The sequence below is a fragment of the Chiloscyllium punctatum genome, chromosome 9 (assembly GCF_047496795.1).
Source record: "Chiloscyllium punctatum isolate Juve2018m chromosome 9, sChiPun1.3, whole genome shotgun sequence".
Lineage (NCBI taxonomy): Eukaryota > Metazoa > Chordata > Chondrichthyes > Orectolobiformes > Hemiscylliidae > Chiloscyllium > Chiloscyllium punctatum.
In genome coordinates, this window is record NC_092747.1 from 71,187,112 (window position 1) to 71,206,908 (window position 19,797).

General features: G+C 40.7%; 1 protein-coding gene across 1 annotated transcript in view; it reads left to right on the plus strand.

The window, feature by feature from the left end:
• naalad2 (N-acetylated alpha-linked acidic dipeptidase 2) overlaps window positions 1–12,968 on the plus strand; it is a 151,807-nt gene extending 138,839 nt beyond the window's left edge. Inside the window, exon 19 of the mRNA XM_072577777.1 lies at window positions 12,344–12,968. Within this exon, the coding sequence (XP_072433878.1) occupies window positions 12,344–12,530 (187 nt within the window). The 3' untranslated portion in view covers window positions 12,531–12,968. The remainder of the gene's footprint in view (window positions 1–12,343) is intronic.
• Window positions 12,969–19,797: the final 6,829 nt, after the last annotated feature.

Sequence of the window (19,797 nt, forward strand, 5' to 3'; positions counted from 1 at the left end):
TTTAAAATTGCAGTATCTTCATATATGTCCTTTACCCACTGCCACATCCCAAGTCTTGTTATCTCATGGTCTCCTTTCAGCACAGCCAACCCAGTTCCACCTACCCACGGTCCCAATGATCAACTTTTCTCTTTCCCTGACATACCATTATCTATCCCTTTGTCTACCTAACTGTCTGTCTTCTCCTCTAGGCTCTGTCTCCACCCATCCTCTCAATACTTTATTCCCCCATCTCCTCACCCAACCCCTTAACCACCACCAACCCTGTCTTGGGCATGTATACAACCTTTTCCTCACTATTACTAATTCTAAAGTTTGGGTCACTGCACCCAAGTCATTGACTCTGCTTTCTCTCCACTGATGTTGCTAGATCTGCTGAGTTTCTCCAGCACTCCCTGTTTTTGTTTCAGGTCCTTGGTAAAGTGAGCAGTCACATTTGCATCACGTAAAAATGACAGTTTAGCATATGCTTTAATATGTTGGAACATGGAGTTCCATGAAATGCCTGAATGTGGACCTTTGACAGAGGATACTTTATTCCAATGAATGGAGCACAAGCCAAATATAGTGGAAGATTATAAGTAATGTACGCTTTCTGATACTTTATCCTAATCTCTCACATTAACCAAGAAAGGCACCATTTCACATAAAAACATGTTGGTGAATACCTTACACTTCAAAGTGAGAGGAAATCAGCTCTGTGCCCTTGAGCACATTGAGATGTTGGATTTTCTTTGTGTATAGGTGTCCCACAGCTGCCATTGTTAATGGCGCCTGTGAGTATTTCTGCTTCTCAGAGGTGATTATGATCACTCTGTAATAACCAATAACTTGGTCAAAATTGCTTGTGAATGTAATTTATATCCCACATGGTTTGATGCTGCATGCAGGGTATTATGATTACAGATGACTTCAACCTATACTGTGAAAGTGTCTGATCAATGCAATTGCCACATGAAAAAGCTTTACATAGTTCCAAAGTAGAACCTGTATGCTCAATCCAAACAAAAATAGTCTGTCCACTCGACATATGATTGCAGCTATTTTCTATTTCCAACTGTGCGTTTATGAATCGTATGAGTATGGAAAGCAATGGAGATTACACTTGACACAGCAAGCCCCAAGCTCAGCCTGGTAATAAAGGCTCACCAAACCCACATTCAAACCTTCATGTCCCTTTCTTCCTTGCAATCTCTGTTCAGCCTATCAACAGTGAACTTCCACACATGCCCACTCTTTCAAATATTTCTTCATCTCTCAACATTACCCTCCCCAGACTCATTCCTACAGATTAGCCATGTCCACAGTCATGCTGGATTAAATAAAAAAACAAAAAAACTGTGGATGCTGGAAATCAGAAACAAAAACAGAAATTGCTGGCAGAACTCAGCAGGTTTGACAGCGTCTGTGGAGAGAAATCACAGTTAACTTTTTGGGTCCAGTGACATTGACTGTGAGTTCTCTCCACAGAAGCAGCCAGACCTCCTGAGTTTTTCCAGCAATTTCTGTTTTTTTGTGGCTAGGCTGGACCACCCTCATTCCTGCAGTGATGAATGTCCTCCAATGTACTATACTGTCCCACATTATGTATTGAGTTTCCCTGCTTTACAATTGACTGACTTGGACAGACAGTTCCAACTGATGGGTGATGGCGCCCAAGTCCAATCTCTGTGCAGCTCCCTGACTAGTTTAATAAGATTCTCTGATTAATTGCACTAAACCTGCAGGACTGACTGGGGCCCCCTATCTGTACTGTAATGAGGCAAACTTCTAATCCTGAATACCTCAAACTACTGACTGACCGTTTTCAAGCCTTACTTACTGTATTGGATCACCTGACTGAAAGCTTTCTCCATTGTGTTGACTGAGGACTATACCTCTTGGTTTTTGAGATATTAGATTAGATTAGATTCCCTATAGTGTGGAACAGGCCCTATGGCCCAACACGTCTCTGTAAGAATAATAGCATGGTTATGGTAGGGGATTTTAACTGTCCAGACATCGACTGGGACTGCCACAGTGTTAAAGGTTTTAGATGGAGAGGAATTTGTTAAGTGTGTACAAGACAATTTTCTGATTCGGTGTGTGGATGTACCTACTAGAGAAGATGCAAAACTTGGCCTACTCTTGGGAAATAAGACAGGGCAGGTGACTGAGGTGTCAGTGGGAGGGCACTTTGGGGTCAGCAACCATATTCTATTCGTTTTAAAATAGTGATGGAAAAGGATAGACCAGATCTAACAATTGAAGTTCTAAATTGGAGAAAGGCCAATTTTGATGGTATTAGGCAAGAACTTTCGAAAGCTGATTGGAGGCAGATATTCGCAGGTAAAGAGACTTTTGGAAAATGGGAAGCCTTCAGAAATGAGATAACAAGAATCCAGAGAAAGTATATTCCTGTCAGGGTGAAAGGGAAGGCTGGTAGGTATAGGGAATGCTGGATGACTAAGGAAATTGAGGGTTTAGGTAAGAAAAAGAAGGAAGCATCTGTCAGGTATAGACAGGATAGATCGAGTGAATCCTTAGAAAAGTATAAAGAAAGTAGGAGTATACTTAAGAGAGAAATCAGGAGGGTAAAACGGGGACATGAGACAGCTTTGGTAAATAGAATTAAGGAGAATCAAAAGGGTTTTTTCAAATATATTAAGGACAAAAGGGTAACTAGGGAGAGAATAGGGCCCCTCAAAGATCAGCAAGGCGGACTTTGTGTGGAGCCACAGAAAATGGGGGAGATACTAAATGAATATTTAGTATCAGTATGTAGTGTGGAAAAGGATATAGAAAATATAGACTGTAGGGAAATAAATGGTAGCATCTTAAAAAATGTCCATATTACAGAGGAGGAGGTGCTGCATGTCTTGAAACGGTTAAAAGTGGATCAATCCCCAGGACCTGATCAGGTGTACCCAAGAACTCTGTGGGAAACTAGAGAAGTGATTGCTGGGCCTCTTGCTTAGATATGTGTATCATCGATAGTCACAGGTGAGGTGCCGGAAGACTAGCAAACGTGGTGCCACTGTTTAAGAAGGGCGGTAAAGACAAGTCAGGGAACTATAGACCGGTGAGCCTGACCTCCAGTGGTGGGCAAGTTGTTGGAGGGAATCCTGAGCGATAGGATGTACATGTATTTGGAAAGGCAAGGACTGAGGGATAGTCAACATGGCTTTGTGCGTGGGAAATCATGTCTCACACACTTGAAAGAGTTTTTGAAGGAGTAACAAAGAAGATTGATGAGGACAGAGCAGTAGATGTGATCTATATGGACTTCAGTAAGGCGTTCGACAAGGTTCCCCATGGGAGACTGATTAGCAAGGTTAGATCTCATGGAATACAGGGAGAACTAGCCATTTGGATACAGAACTGGCTCAAAGGTAGAAGACAGAGGGTGGTGGTGGAGGGTTGTTTTTCAGACTGGAGGCCTGTGACCAGTGGAGTGCCACAAGGATCGGTGCTGGGCCCTCTACTTTTTGTCATTTACATAAATGATTTGGATGTGAGCATAAGAGGTACAGTTAGTAAATTTGCAGATGACACCAAAATTGGAGGTGTAGTGGACAGCGAATAGGGTTACCTCAGATTACAACATTATCTGGACCAGATGGGCCAATGGGCTGAGAAGTGGCAGATGGAATTTAATTCTGAGAAATGCGAGGTGCAGCATTTTGGGAAAACAAATCTTAGTCGGACTTATACACTTAATGGTAAGGTCCTAGGGAGTGTTGCTGAACAAAGAGATCTTGGAGAGCAGGTTCATAGCTCCTTGAAAGTGGAGTCGCAGGTAGATAGGATAGTGAAGAAGGCGTTTGGTATGCTTTCCTTTATTGGTCAGAATATTGAGTACAGGAGTTGGGAGGTGATGTTGGACATTGGTTAGGCCACTGTTGGACTATTGCATGCAGTTCTGGTCTCTATCAGAAAGATGTTGTGAAACTTGAAAGGGTTCCGAAGTTTGTGAGAAGATTTGTAGCTCGGGTGCTCGTTGTTGTGGTTCTGTTCGCCGAACTGGGAATTTGTGTTGCAGACGTTTAGTCCCCTGTCTAGGTGACATCCTCAGTGCTTGGGAGCCTCCTGTGAAGCGCTTCTGTGATGTTTCCTCCGGCATTATACCACTATAAATGCCGGAGGAAACATCACAGAAGCGCTTCACAGGAGGCTCCCAAGCACTGAGGATGCCACCTAGACAGGGGACAAAACGTCTGCAACACAAATTCCCAGCTCGGCGAACAGAACCACAACAAGGGTTCAGAAAAATTTACAAGGATGTTGCCAGGGTTGGAGGATCTGAGCTACAGGGAGAAGCTGAACAGGCTGGGATAATTTTCCCTGGAGTGTTGGAGGCTGAGGGGTGACCTTATAGAGGTTTACAAAATTATGAGTGGCATGGATAGGATAAATAGACAAAGTCTTTTCCTTGGGGTCGGGGAGTCCAGAACTAGAGGGCATAGGTTTAGGGTGAGTTGGGAAAGATATAAAAGAGATCTAAGGGGCAGTGTTTCACGCAGAGAGTGGTATGTGTATGGAATGAGCTGTCAGACGATGTGGTGGAGGCTGGTACAATTGCAACATTTAAAAGGCATTTGGATGGGTATATGAATAGGAAGGGTTTGGCAGGATATGGGCCAGGTGCTGGCAACTGGGACTAGATTGGGTTGGGATATCTGGTCTGCATGGACGGGTTGGACCGAAGAGTCTGTTTCCATGCTGTACATCTCTAAGACTCTGTGTTCACACCGACACTCCGAAGAGTAACCCACCCAGATCCATCTCCTTCTGACTAATACACCTAACACTACGGGCAATTTAGCATGGCCAGTTCACCTGACCTGCACATCTTTGGACTGTGGGACGAAACCGGAGCACCCTGAGGAAACCCACGCAGACACTGGGAGAATATGCAAACTCCACACAGATAGACGCCCAAGGCTGGAATTGAACCTTGTGACCCTGGTGCTGTGAGGCTGCAGTGCTAACCACTGCGCCACTATATGGTCAGTTGATTGAAGTACATGTATGTTTGCCGTGTACTATACTGGCAATTGCTGCATTTGTGACATTGTCTGCAACACATATAGTACAACATTGTATCCACCCACTTGACTGATGACTGCTGACTGCTGACAATCGTGACATCTGCCCAACTTGTATTTGTAAAGCACCTTAAATTATTTTAAAATAGCTGAAGGCAGTTCACAGGAGAGCTATCAAGCACTATTGAAATCAGACTACATGAGAAAGTAAATATTAGGACAGGTGACCATAAACCTGTCAAAGTTTTAGTTTTAAATGGGCATTCCAAAATAGATAAGAGAGGTGGAGAGGCTTAAGAAGAGCATTGCAGAGCTTGGAAAATGGCAACTCGTAGCATGGATACCAATGGGGTTGCTAGAATCAACTGATGGCTCAAGCTTATTCTGACTGCAGTGACCAGTAAGCTTGGTAAAACAGTTCACATTAAATTTTAAATCTCCCAATGTGTTCTTTAAGAGAGCCCCATTAAATTCAATTTTCTCCACAAAATTATAGTTGTGATATGTAGCAACTCAGAATGAATGCTGTTCCATCTGTTACTGCAAGTGAGGAAATAGCTAGTTGGGTTCCATTCTTTTTGAGACACACTCGGTAGAAACAATTCCCTCGAGCCCAGAATGACAGAAATCACCCCTATGGAAAAAAAACTCCTTAACTCCTCCTCGTGCTCAGATCAGTACACAAAACAAGATCTGCAAAGTTGCCTTAATATTCCCCCCCATACATCTGCATTTCTTGCCCACATTGAGTTATTGAGACGGTTCCCCACGCTCGGCTATTGCAGAAAATACGGGGGAATGGGATTGAGGGTGATTTAGTGGTTTGGATCAAAAATTGGCTAGCTGAAAGAGGGTAGTGGTTGATGGGAAATATTCATCCTGAGTTCAGTTACTAGTGGGTTACTGCAAGGATGTTTGTCATTTCTATAAATTACCTGGATGAGGGCATAGAAGGATGGATTAGTAAATTTGCAGATGACACTAAGGTCGGTCGAGTTGTAGATAGTGCAGAAGGATGTTGTAGGTTAGAGAGAGACATAGATAAGCTGCAGAGCTGGGCTGAGAGGTGGCAAACAGTGTTTAATGTGGAAAAGTGTGAGGTGATTCACTTTGGAAGGAGTAGCAGGAATGCAGAGTACTGGATTAATGGTAAGATTCTTGGTAGTGTAGATGAGCAGAGAGATGTCTGTCCAGGTACGTAGATCCTTGCAAGTTGCCACCCACATTGATAGGGTTGTTAAGAAGGCATACAGTGTGTTAGCTTTTATTGGTAGAGGGATTGAGTTTTGGAACCATGAATTCTGGTGCGGCCACATTTGGAGTGTTGCATACATTTCTGATCACCACAGTATAGAAAGGATGTGGAAGCTTTGGAAAGGGTGCAGAGGAGATTTACTAAGGTGTTGCCTGGTATGGAAGGAAGGTCCTACAAGGAAAGGCTGAGGGACTTGAGGCTGTTTTCATCAGAGAGAAGAAGGTTGAGAGGTGACTTAATTGAGACATATTAGATAATCAGAGGTTTTGATAGGTTGGACAGTGAGAGCCCTTTTGCTCGGATGGAGATGGCTAGTATGAGGGGACATAGCTTTCAGTTGAAGGGTGATAGATATAGGACAGATGTCAAAGGTAGTTTCATTACTCAGAGAGTAGTAGGGGTGTTGAACTCACTGCCTGCAACAGTCATAGACTTGCCAACTTTAAGGGCAACTAAATGGCCATTGGATAGGTATATGGACGAGAATGGAATAGTATAGGTTAGATGGGCTTCAGATTGGTTCCACAGTTTGGTGCAACATTGAGGGCCGAAGGGCCTATACTGCACTGTTATGTTCTACGTACATCACGGAAACAGATCCTTCCATAAAATTAGTCCATGCCGGCCAGATATCCTAATCTAATCTAGTCCCATTTTCCAGCACTTGACCCATCGCCCTTTAAACCTTTACTATTCATGAATGCATTCAGATGCCTTTAAAATGTTGTTATTGTACCAGCCTCCTCCATTTCCTCTGGCAGTACATTTCAAGCACACACCACCCTCTGCATGAAAAAGTTGCCACTTAAGTCCTTTTTGTGAAGAATAGGATACAAATGATGCTATGCCGAAGTTACACTTAAGTGCCATGATACAGTTTCAGTGGACTAACTGATCTTTCTTTCATTCATTTGTATGAAGTGGGTGTCTCTGGCTGGGCCAGCATTTATTGCCTGCTCCTCGTTACCATCAGGAAATGGTGGTGACCTCCCTCCTTGAATTGCTGCAGTCCTTGTGGTTTTAGAAGACCCACAATGCCATTAGGGAGGAAATGACAGGATTTTGACCCAATGACATTGGAGGAACAGCAATGTATTTCCAAGTATGGAAAATGGCTTAGAGGGCAACTCTAAGATGGTAGTGTTCCCATGTATCTGTTGTCCTTGTCCTTCTAAATGGTTTTGTTCATGTTCATTGGTTTGGAAGAAGATGTCTAAGGATCTTTATGATGCATCTTGTAGATAGTACACAAAGCTGCAAGCTGAGCATCAGTGGAGTGACTGAGTGTTTGTGAATGGTGCACCAATCAAAAGGTCTGCTTGTTATGTTTGATGTCAAGTTTTTTGAGTATTGTTGGAGCTGCCGCATTCAGGCAAATGGAGAGTATTCCATCACATTCCAGACTTGAGTCTTTTAGATGGTGGACAGGCTTTGGAGAGACAAGAGTTGCATTACTTGCTGCATATTCATTGTCTCTTACCTGCTTTTGTAGGAACTGTATTTTTAAGGAAAATCCAGTTGTGTTTCTGTTCAATGATAACCCCAAGGATGCTGATAGTGATGGATTCCGTGATGGCTACAGCATTAAATGTCAAGGAGCAATAGTTAGATTGTCTGTTATTGGAGATACTCTTTGTTTGGCATTTGTGTGGCACAAATGTGGAGCCCATAAGAGAGCAGGCTATTCTGGACCTAGTGCTTTGCAATGAACCAGACTCTATAAAAGATCTTAAAGTAAGGGAACCCTTAGGAAGTAGCGACCATAATATGGTAGAGTTCAGTCTGGAGTTTGAAAGGGAGAAGGCAAAATCGGATGTAATGGTGTTACAGTTGAATAAAGGTAATTATGAGGGCATGAGAGAGGAACTGACTAAAATAGACTGGAAGCAGAGGCTAGCCGGGAAGACAGTAGAGCAAAAATGGCAGGAGTTTGTAGGTATAATTGAGGACACTGTACAGAGGTTCATTCCCAAGAAAAGAAAGATTAACCGGGGAGGGATTAGACAACCTTGGCTGACAAAGGAAGTCAGGAAATGTATTAAAGAAAAAGAGAGATCCTATAAAGTGGCTAAAAACAGTGGGAAATCAGAAGATTGGGAAGGATACAAAAGCAAACAGAGGATAACAAAGAGTGTAATAAGAAATGAGAGGATCAAATATGAAGGTAGGCTAGCCAGTAATATTAGAAATAATAGTAAAAGTTTCTTTCAGTACATAAGAAACAAACGACAGGCAAAAGTAGACATTGGGCCACTTCAAACTGATGCAGGAAGTCTAGTGATGGGAGATAAGTAAATAGCAGGAGAACTTAATAAGTACTTTGCGTCAGTTTTCACAGTGGAAGACATGAGTAAAATCCCAAAAATTAAAGGGTGTCACGGGGCTGAGTTGAGTATGGTTGCCATTACGAAAGAGATAGTTCGAGAAAAGTTAAAAAGTCTTAAAATTGATAAACCTCCTGGCCCCGATGGGATACACCCTAGAGTTCTGAGAGAGGTGGCTGAGGAAATAGCAGAGGCATTGGTTGAGATCTTTCAAGAGTCACTGGAGTCAGGAAAGGTCCCGGATGATTGGAAGATGGCTGTTGTAACCCCCTTGTTCAAGAAAGGATCAAGGCAAAAGATGGAAAATTATAGGCCAATCAGCTTAACCTCGGTTGTTGGTAAAATTCTAGAATCCATCATTAAGGATGAGGTTTCTAAATTCTTGGAAGAGCAGAGTCTGATTAGAACAAGTCAACATGGATTTAGTAAAGGGAGGTCATGCCTAACAAACCTGTTGGAGTTTTTTGAAGAAGTAACAAGTAGGTTAGACCAGGGAAACCCAGTGGATGTGGTCTATCTAGACTTTCAAAAGGCCTTTGATAAGGTGCCACACGGGAGGCTGCTGAGCAAGGTGAGGGCCCATGGTGTTCGAGGTGAGCTGCTGGGATGGATTGAGGATTGGCTGTCTAACAGAAGGCAGAGAGTTGGGATAAAAGGTTCTTTTTCAGAATGGCAGCCGGTGATGAGCGGTGTCCCGCAGGGTTCGGTGCTGGGGCCACAGCTGTTCGCATTATATATTAATGATTTGGATGAGGGAACCGGGGGCATTCTAGCGAAGTTTGCCGATGATACGAAGTTAGGTGGACAGGCAGATAGTACTGAGGAAGTGAGGAGGCTACAGAAGGATCTAGACAGGTTGGGAGAGTGGTCCAGGAAATGGCTGATGGAATTTAACGTGAGCAAGTGCGAGGTCTTGCACTTTGGCAAAAAGAATAAAAGCATGGACTATTCTCTAAATGGTGAGAAAATTAATAAAGCCAAAGCACAAAGGGATCTGGGAGTGCTAGTCGAGGATTCTCTAAAGGTAAACATGCAGGTTGAGTCTGTGATTAAGAAAGCGAATGCAATGTTGTCTCTTATCTCAAGAGGGTTGGAATATAAAAGCAGAGATGTACTACTAAGACTTTATAAAGCTCTGGTTAGGCCCCATTTGGAGTACTGTGTCCAGTTTTAGTCCCCACACCTCAGGAAGGACATACTGGCACTGGAACGTGTCCAGCGGAGATTCACACGGATGATCCCTGGAATGACAGGTCTAGCATATGAGGAACGGCTGAGGATACTGGGATTGTATTCGTTGGAGTTTAGAAGATTAAGGGGAGACTTAATAGAGACGTACAAAATAATACATGGCTTGGAAAAGGTGGATGCTAGGAAATTGTTTCCGTTAGACGAGAAGACTAGGACCCGTGGACACAGCCTTAGAATTAGAGGGGGTCATTTCAGAACAGAAATGCGGAGACATTTCTTCAGCCAGAGAGTGGTGGGCCTGTGGAATTCATTGCCACGGAGTGCAGTGGAAGCCGGGACGCTAAATGTCTTCAAGGCCGAGATTGATAGATTCTTGTTGTCTAGAGGAATTAAGGGCTACGGGGAGAACGCTGCTAAGTGGAGCTGAAATGCGCATCAGCCATGATTGAATGGCGGAGTGGACTCGATGGGCCGAATGGCCTTACTTCCACTCCTATGTCTTATGGTCTTAAATATTACCTGCCATTTGTCAGCCCAAGCCTGGATATTGGATCTGAATGTGACTTCTTTAGTATCCAAGGAGTTGCAAATGGTGCTGAACATCGCAAATTCAATGGTGAACATCCCTACTTTTGTCCTTACAAAGTAGCTGAAAGTAGTTGGGTCTAGGATACTACCTTGAGGAACTCCTGTGGAGATGTCTTGGAGCTCAGATGACTGATTTCTAGCAACCATAGCTATCTTCCTATTTGCCAGGTATGAGTCCAACCAGTGGAGAGTTTGTCCCTAAAACCCATTGATTGCAGTTTTGCTGGGCCTCCTTGATGCCCTCTTGATGTCAAGGACAAGCACTCTCAGTTCATCTCTGGAATTCAGCCCTTTTATCCATGTTTGAAACAAGGCTATCCTGAAGTTGGAAACTGAGTGCCCCTTGGGGATCCCAAACTGGGCATTAGTGAACAGTTTCTTGCAGAATAGGTGCTGCTTGACAGCACTGTTGGTGATACCTTTCATTACTGATGATCAAGAGTAGACTGATGGTGCAGTAACTGGCTGGTTTGGATTTGTCCTTTTTGTTGTGTCAAGGACATGGCTCGACAATTTTCCAGGCTGTCAGATAGATGCCAGTGTGGTAGCTGTACTGGAACAGCTTGACTTGAGGTGCAGCAAATTCTGAAGCCAATTCTTTGGTTCTATTGCCTTTAAATTGCTTAGATTATTCTTTACGTGGTCTTTTTCAGTTGTTCATGAAAATACCAAATACCCAGAAAGATGAATTAAGCAAGTTAATTGAAAGAGTGGTTATTTTTGTTTGTTTTTATGACAAATTATGCACTTTGAATTTACAGCAATGTGAAACCTAGCTTGATAAATCACAAGCTTTATTTTTGTAATTTGGTTACCATGACAATCAGTGACTGAGCAAATTCACAATAGTCTATCAGTGTACATTTAACAAAGCTTGCTTCATAAAAGTAAAAACAAGATGTATAGAAATGGAAAGGGACAACGAGTCTGCACCAATACTCTGGAGAGAATCCCATCTGGACTCAGCCTTCTACCCTATCCCAGTTACTCCACATTTACCATGACTAATCCGCCTAACTTGCACATCCCTGGACCGTATCGACAATTTAGCATAGCCAATACATCTAAACTGCACATCTTTGGATTGTGGGAGGAAATTGGAGCACCTGATGTAAACCCACATAAGCTGGGGAAGAACATACAAACTTCACACAGTCACCCAAGGCTCGAACTGATCCTGGGTCCCTGGTTCTGTGAGGCAGCTAACCACTGTGTTCCCCTGACAATTGTTAGTGACAATTTATATCAGCAAAAACAAAGGTTCAAATGTTTGCCAGCAATATCCTTTTACAGACACTGCACCCCACTGAAAGATCAAACCTGTCTACACACTTGAATTTTCTACTGAATTGACTGTGTTGCAAGCATTTCCTTTTGGTGAATTTCTGTATATTCTCCCCCCAAGACACACACACACACACACACACACCGTCTAACTCATTGACTTTTCTCATCTCCACAGAACTTTAAACCAAAAATCCATTTACCTCTAATTTCTACCCAAAGTTCCCAGCATATTCCTAAATAACAAACACTTTAATTAAAAAACAGTACTGTGAATGCACTCTTTTGATAATCTATTAAGAACAAGCATTGGGTGGGTGAGATCTAATATCCAGAACTTGACTTGACATGCATTGGAATGAACTTGCCAAATTCCTTTTCATAACATCAAAATGCTGTAGAAAATTTACACATTTCATACTGGTTTCTTTCCTCATGCAACAGTATATTTTGAAACTTTCCACTCTAGGAATGAATGTGATAACAATTGTTTTACTTTAAGAAAGTATAATTTGTTAAGTCTTCACAGCTGATGAATGTCTATCTTGACAGATTAATTTCAGTAAGCACATCACTTTATAAACCAGGCAACACTAATGCAAGCTGAATGCTTGTACTTAATGTAATTGATAAATGTGGCATTTGACATTTTTAATTTCCTTTTTCTCCCATAGGCACATCATTTATGCTCCCAGTGCTCATAATAAGTATGCAGGAGAATCTTTTCCAGGAATCTATGATGCTTTGTTCGACATAGCAAGTGCTGCAGATGAACACAAAGCCTGGCAAGAAGTGAAAGAGCAGATTGCTATTGCATCCTTTACAGTACAAGCTTCTGCTGGAACGTTAGAGGAAGTATAACTTTATTTCGTTTTACAGTTTTGAGAAGTTAAATTGGGAGTTTATGCTGTGACAATAAGGTATTTTGTCATGAACAATAACTTAGAAAACAATTCTGTTTATGCTCAACATTAAATGCAATATGTGTACTATTCATCAATTGTATACTAAAACTTTGGGTCAGTTAACTCATTTGGCTGGATAGGTGGTTTGTAATGGAACAGTGTGGTGTCAACAGCATGCATTCAACTCCCACCCCAGCTGAGGTTGCTATGAAAGATTTTTCCTTTGTAAACTTTCCTGTTGCCTGAGGCCTGTTGATCTTTAGCTTAAATCACCACCAATTGTCTCACTTTAATGAGATAGCAATCCTAAGGTCCAATAGGATTATGGCAACTCTACCCTTATATTCTAAAACCTAGCTGAAAATGTGTTGCTGGAAAAGCGCAGCAACAGGCAGCATCCAAGGAACAGGAGAATCGACATTTCGAGCATAAGCCCTTCTTCATTTCCTGAAGAAGGGCTTAAGCCCGAAACGTCGATTCTCCTGCTCCTTGGATGCTGCCTGACCTGCTGCGCTTTTCCAGCAACACATTTTCAATTCTGATCTCCAGCATCTGCAGTCCTCACTTTCTCCTATTCTAAAACCTACCCAACTATACTAGTCATGCTGTTGTATTTTTCAATGGTCAATTTTCAATTGACAGTGCAGTATTCCAGGTAATATGTGATGTTATAGAGAAGATATAGCTACACGAGAACAAATAAAAATTATGTTCAGTTCATATGCGAAATAGAGAAACAATGAATATTTTTACGAACTTATAATTAATAGTTACATGGTTACAAGAAGAAATGAAAATATGCAAGTAATAATAAGTAATAAGTGTAGAGTAGCATCAACTTTGAGAATTGGTTGCTGTCAATTTAATGCATATGAACATAAGATTCTGATTAAGTGCAGGAGTGTTTTATTAGCACAAGTTAATAAAGAATACGTTCAGCAACTGTTATACTATTATACACTAAAAACATTCTTCAATATTTCATCTACATTTTAAAATTATAGTGACCTTCAAAAACATGTAAAATAGAAGATATTTGACAACTTTTTTAATTGATTGGATTTGAAAACAAAATAAACCACACTTTGTGCACTGAATGAATCTTAATTAAATGCTAAACTTTCAGCAGCACTTTGTCAAATCACTGCCACAGTGTCAAAACATAAATTCAGAATTGATGTCATTTCCTCAGGTTGTAAGTGGGAAACAGTGCTCCACTTGACTCTGATCTAGGATTACTCCTATTTACTGAGTACATCAACAACTTTGGGTTAAATGAATGGCATTGTTCATTTCCCAGAGGACTCTTTAGGAAATATGCTTGGCCAACATTTTAAGTTTGAAGAAAAGGATAGTACAGTGGCAGAGTGGTTAGCATTGCTGTCTCAGCTCTAGAGACCTGGGTTCAATTCCAGCCTTGGGAGACTGTCAGTGTGGAGTTTGCATGTACTCTCTGTGTCTGTGTGGGTTTCTGCTGGTGCTCCACTTTCCTGTGCAGGTTAAGTGGATTGGCCATGCTAAATTGTCCAAGGATATGTAGGCTAGATGGATTAGCCATGACAAGGTGGGGTTATGGCTGTTGGGAGGGGGATGTTCCTGGTGCGGACTTAATGGTCCGAATGGCCTCTTTCTGACCTCTAGGGACTCTATGAAAAGAGCTGAGCCACATAGATTCATTGAAGTATTTAACTTGCATTCTAGGAATGGGTTTATCTCTTGTTAACGTCTTTACAAGAAATGGAAGTGAACAGGTTAGGTTTGGATTTGAAGTTTTTAAAATTTTTATCTTACTTGCAACTGAATCTAACTGTCAGCATTGTTGAATTTTAAAAAAGAACTGTCACTTGATATTGAGATTATTGCCCATGTGGAGAATAGTTACAAAATGTTATTAAGCTGAACTAATTCAATATTATATCTTAAATGTGATCTTGTGTATTTTTTGTATGATCTTCTCTGCACATAATTAACATATGTTAGTCACAGTTCAGACAAGGCAATTAACTCAAACTTTGTATTTACATGAAATTTAAAAATTCAAAAGTAATTAAACATTTGAATATACTACTATTGGGAAATGTATTTTTTCTATCAAATTCTGTGTTTCTAAGAAATCTAAAGCTTGAATCATAACTGGCAGCTGGAAACAAAACCATAGCTCCCCAAGCATATTTGTCCTTACAGTTGTGGACATGCTGCAACCTAACTGTCCACTGTGATTTAAAATGAGCTTCAGAATGTCTCATTTATCCTTTGCAGGTAACTTAACAAAATACAAAGCCACAAGCAAGTTCATAGCGCCTTGAAAGTGGAGTTGCAGGTAGACAGGGTGGTGAGGGAGGCCTTTGGTATGCTTGCCTTTATTGGTGAGTGCATTGAATGTAGGAGTTGGTAGGTCATGTTGCCACTGTAAAGGAAATTGGTAAAACCACTACTGGAATAATGCATTCATAGGAAGAATGTTGTGAAACTTGAAAGGGTTCAGAAAAGACTTACAAGGATGTTGCCAGTGTTGGAGGGTTTGAGCTGTGGGGATAGGCTGAAGAGACTTGGGGCTATTTTCCCTAGAGCGTTGGAGGCTGAGGGGTGATGTTATAGAAGTTTATAAAATCATGAGGGGTATGGATAGGCTGAATAGCCAAGTTCTTTTCCCCAGGATAGCGGAGTCCAAAAGCAGAGGGCATAGGTTTAGGGTGAGAGGAGAAAGATTTAAAAGGGACCTAAGGGGCAACCTTTCACATAAAAGGTGGTGCGTATATGGAATGAGCTGCCAGAGGAAGTGGTGAAGGCTGGTACAATTACAACATTGAAAAGGCACCTGGATGGGTATATGAATAGGAAGGGTTTAGAGGGATATGGGCCAAATGCTGGCAAATGAGACTAGATTTATTTAGAGCATCTAGCGAGCATCGACGAGTTGGACTGAAGGGTCTGTTTCCATGCTGTACTTCTCTATAATGTATGACTCATACAGTGTCTGAGTCTAAACTAGCGGCTGTGGAAGCAAATGAATTTGTATTACCCATGTATTTGAAAAACACAGATTTTAATTTTTTTTGGAATAGACTATAACTAGACTCTTGTACCAGTCTATTAAAGTCAGTTCTCGAAGTGTTATATTAACATAGACAAAATAAAAGATGAAAGCAACTTTATTGGTGTGTGATGGAAGTCATGCAAAATATATCATATTTTTGAATTTATTTTGTTTAAAAGGGGAGGTACATACTTGTTTAAAGTCAGAAAGTCATTCTGGAGGAGTGACTTAAATGTACCAGTTACAAGAAGATATAATACTGCAATCAGAGCTTGGGAGATGTACTGGAGTGGTAATAGAATAAGATATAAGATTTTTAAACCTGTGGGTTTGTGACAGGTAGTTTAACACATTAAGTCATTGGCTTTAATTTGGCTTTAGGGCAGAGAACTCAGAATTTCAGTTGCAAAGAATTGCATGGAGTTCAGAAGTAAGTCTTAGTTTCTCTCCTGGCAGGTTTTTATTTCTGTTCAGAAGAGATTGGTCATTATAGCAACAGTTTGTTTCTAGTTTGTCCTGGTTTGAAAACTTCACAATTTCAGAAAGAAATCTTCAGGTTGTTGGAATTGAAAGGTTTAGACATGAGACTTGTGAAAGGTATAGACTTGGTGAGTAATCATAAAATTGCCTGTACATTTCAAGATAGTGATATGGAAGGAGTTGGTCAAGTAGAAATTTGAACATTGAGATAGGAGGATTATTTCTCTGAACTTGATCCTTTTATAATTAATATGTTGAGGAATGAGTTGAAACTTTGCCTTAATGTTTGTGTTAAAATGTTCTAACTAGCTCGATTTATTTGTTTCCTTTCTTTTGTACAATAAATTTATGTTCTGTTGAGAAAAAACTTCAGTATCCTCATGTGGAAATGTTTTGGTGACTAACTTTCATACTTAACAACTCAACACGCAAAAGAGAATAATTTATCAACCCAGGTTTCAATCTGGAATCTGACCTGTCTCATTGTACTATCAGAATGAAGGTCAACAATAAAATGCAGTTGAATTATGCTGTATTTGTATTTTTTAAAAAATATATTCACAGACAATCATTGAAGAAGGATAACTAAGAAACAAGAGCATGTCTATGAAGCACAGCACTGTGGACAATCTCAAAACCTTCCAAATTTCTTCAGTGGAAATGTGTGCCTAATTTTCCCTCTCCAGTGGGCTCTTGCAGTTTCTAACCTACTATTGAAATACAGCTAACTGTATTGAAAGTTTTAAGATATGACTTTTTAAAGCCTGTGATTTGTGTGACTTTGAATATGATTCAGCAATGCACCAGTGTTTGGCTTTTTTTAGTACAGTGAGAAAAATTGTCAATAGCGCCATCAAGTGTAGTGTATCTGAAATCATTGACAAAGCTTCACTGATAAAGCAATTATTACAAATCACTAGATGTAATCCTCTTCACATTTGTTGGTGAGAAAAATGGAATTTGCTTTGTTTTAAGATTTTTGGGCATTTGTAAAATATAGTTTAAAAATAGGTTCACTGTATAAATCTGTTTAGTTGTGAGAATTTGATACCTAATTCCGCAGAAAAGATATTGTTACTTGATACATATATAAAAACGCTCTTTGGATTTTTGCAATTTATCAATTGGAAAGACTCGAGATGCAATAAGTGCAGACTCTGACTCTCAGCCAGATGTTCCACTTTCAAATCCTATTCCAACATCCAATGCTTTAAAATTAGGAGCTTCCCTTTTAATACAGAAGACCTTCTTTTTCTTACTCAAAGGATTATGTGAATTTGAAACTCCCTACCTCAAATCAGTCAAGTAGGATCTTGAAATATTTTTAAGGCAGAAGTAGATACATTCTTGTTAGGCAAGGGAGTCAAATGATATTGGCGATAATGGAAATGTGGAATTTGGAATACAAACAATTCAACACGGATCTTATTGATTGGCACAGCAGCCTTGATGGGTTGAATGATCTATTTCAGTTCCTGTTTTGTATGTTTGTCAGGCAAAGTTTAGTGTATTATTTAAAACTGTTTGTGTTGGCTGATATAATAATTAACATATTCTAAAACCCTTAATTGTGAACCATGTCTACACTACACCTGAATTTCACAGTACTTTTATACAACCCAAAGTAAAACCATTATTCATATCATGAAAGCAGTTCTATCACCTAAGGTTGTAGAACAGCTTTCATGATATGAATAAAATATTCACCGAAGGAAATTAAGATTGTTTCAGGAAGTTTTTAAAAATTCTTTTAGATTCAATATTTGAAAGAGCTGGTGGGCAGCACGGTGGCACAGTGGTTAGCACTGTTGCCTCACAGCACCAGAGACCCGGGTTCAATTCCCGCCTCAGGTGACTGACTGTGTGGAGTTTGCACATTCTCCCCGTGTCTGCGTGGGTTTCCTCCGGGTGCTCCCGTTTCCTCCCACACTCCAAAAATGTGCAGGTTAGGTGAATTACACATAGTGTTAGGTGAAGGCTTAAATGTAGGGGAATGGGTCTGGGTGGGTTGCGCTTCAGTGGGTCGGTGTGGACTTGTTGGGCCGAAGGGCCTGCTTCCACACTGTAAGTAATCTAATCTAATCTAATCTAATCAAATGTGTACATGTTTTGAACAGCAGGAATATAAAGACTCTATCACACTATTAGCTCTTGTGGACATGTTGTAAATATCAAAACAGTTCCATGATAAAATAATCAGAATGAATGAGTTGATTTGAATACTAATCTTATGAAAACTATTTCTCCTCCTATTCCTATACCAATGTTGAAACCAAGCTAATAATTGAGTGTCAGTTTCAGCTAACAGTCACATGAGGGATATTATCAGATGCCTTTTGGAAGGTACATAGGGCAGAACTATGTAGTGTGGATAATGCAGACTGTGATTGGAAAATAGCATATAAACGGAAATGTCTGATTCATGATGTTGAAGAATAAAATCTGACTGTCCCTGAGTGTTAAAATGGTGAATTCTGAATCTCCTTCATGAATAACAACTACCTTATTTCCACGAATTTGCATCTCATTATTATCTAAACTAATTTCACTATCATGCAGCTCCAATTCTCTTTTCCCAAGAAACTACACAGCACCAATCCCGGCTATAAGTTAGAACAGTTATCTGGAGATAGCAACTCACTGCTTGATTTTCCAAGTTTTCAGCCAATTTTGTCTTCACCATAAAGTTTCAGCATGCTTCATAGGCAATGTTCTCTTCCACCCTTAATCTATGCCTGTAGGCATCAGAAATCCCAGTCTCAACACATCATCTGCTTTCAGGACAACTGACAGGTCACTTCAGGAGAAAGTGAGGACTGCAGCTGCTGGAGAGTCAAGGGCTTATACCCAAAGTATCGACTCTCCTGCTCCTCAGATGCTGCCTGACCTGCTGTGCTTTTCCAGCACATGTTTTGACACTGACAGGCCACTTCAGCCCTTCAGGACTTCACTTTGGAGCTCAGGGGCACGTGACTTCCTACCTGATAGTGAAAGACAACATCTCGGTCCTGACAACTTCACAGACTGAACTGTCAATATGCAAGGACAAGGTTTGTGATGTTCAAAGTTGACTTTTTGGAAGGTGGGGGTGTTTTGGTGGAATAATGCCAGAAATGTACTCTGTTAATGCAACGTTAACACTTTGTTTCTGCAACATAGATTTACATAGAGTTACATATTTCAAAGGTTCTTATCAGGGCTTCTTGTGTACTCTCCATGGCAGACTGCATTAGAGCATAATGTGATGCTTCATTGTGATTGATGTAAGAGCTCAGGAGTAACATTCTTGAAATTCTGTTCTTTTTCTCACATTTGCCACAGGTTATTGGCTCATGCATCTGATGTGAATATCACAGGTAGTGGATTCTTCCTGATTTTAGAGCACATGTAAAAGTAACATTAAAGGAGAGAGCAATTCCAGCATAATCAACAAGAACAGTAACATCCAGCAGTTGCTATAGAATATTCAGAGGGAAAAAAAAGCAGGTGAATATCCACGAAGAGGAGAATAATTAGTTTTGCTGTCATTTACTTCAGCTCTTGGAAACACAGTGTAGGTGCAGACTAAGGATGCCCTGGCCCATCACCACTGAACTGTGTCATCTGCTAGAACAGAACTTGACTCTGAAGTCAAGATTACAGATGTGTTCAATTTTTATGCTAGCCCTGTTGTAAGAATTAACAAGGGACTTATGTGGTAGGGAAA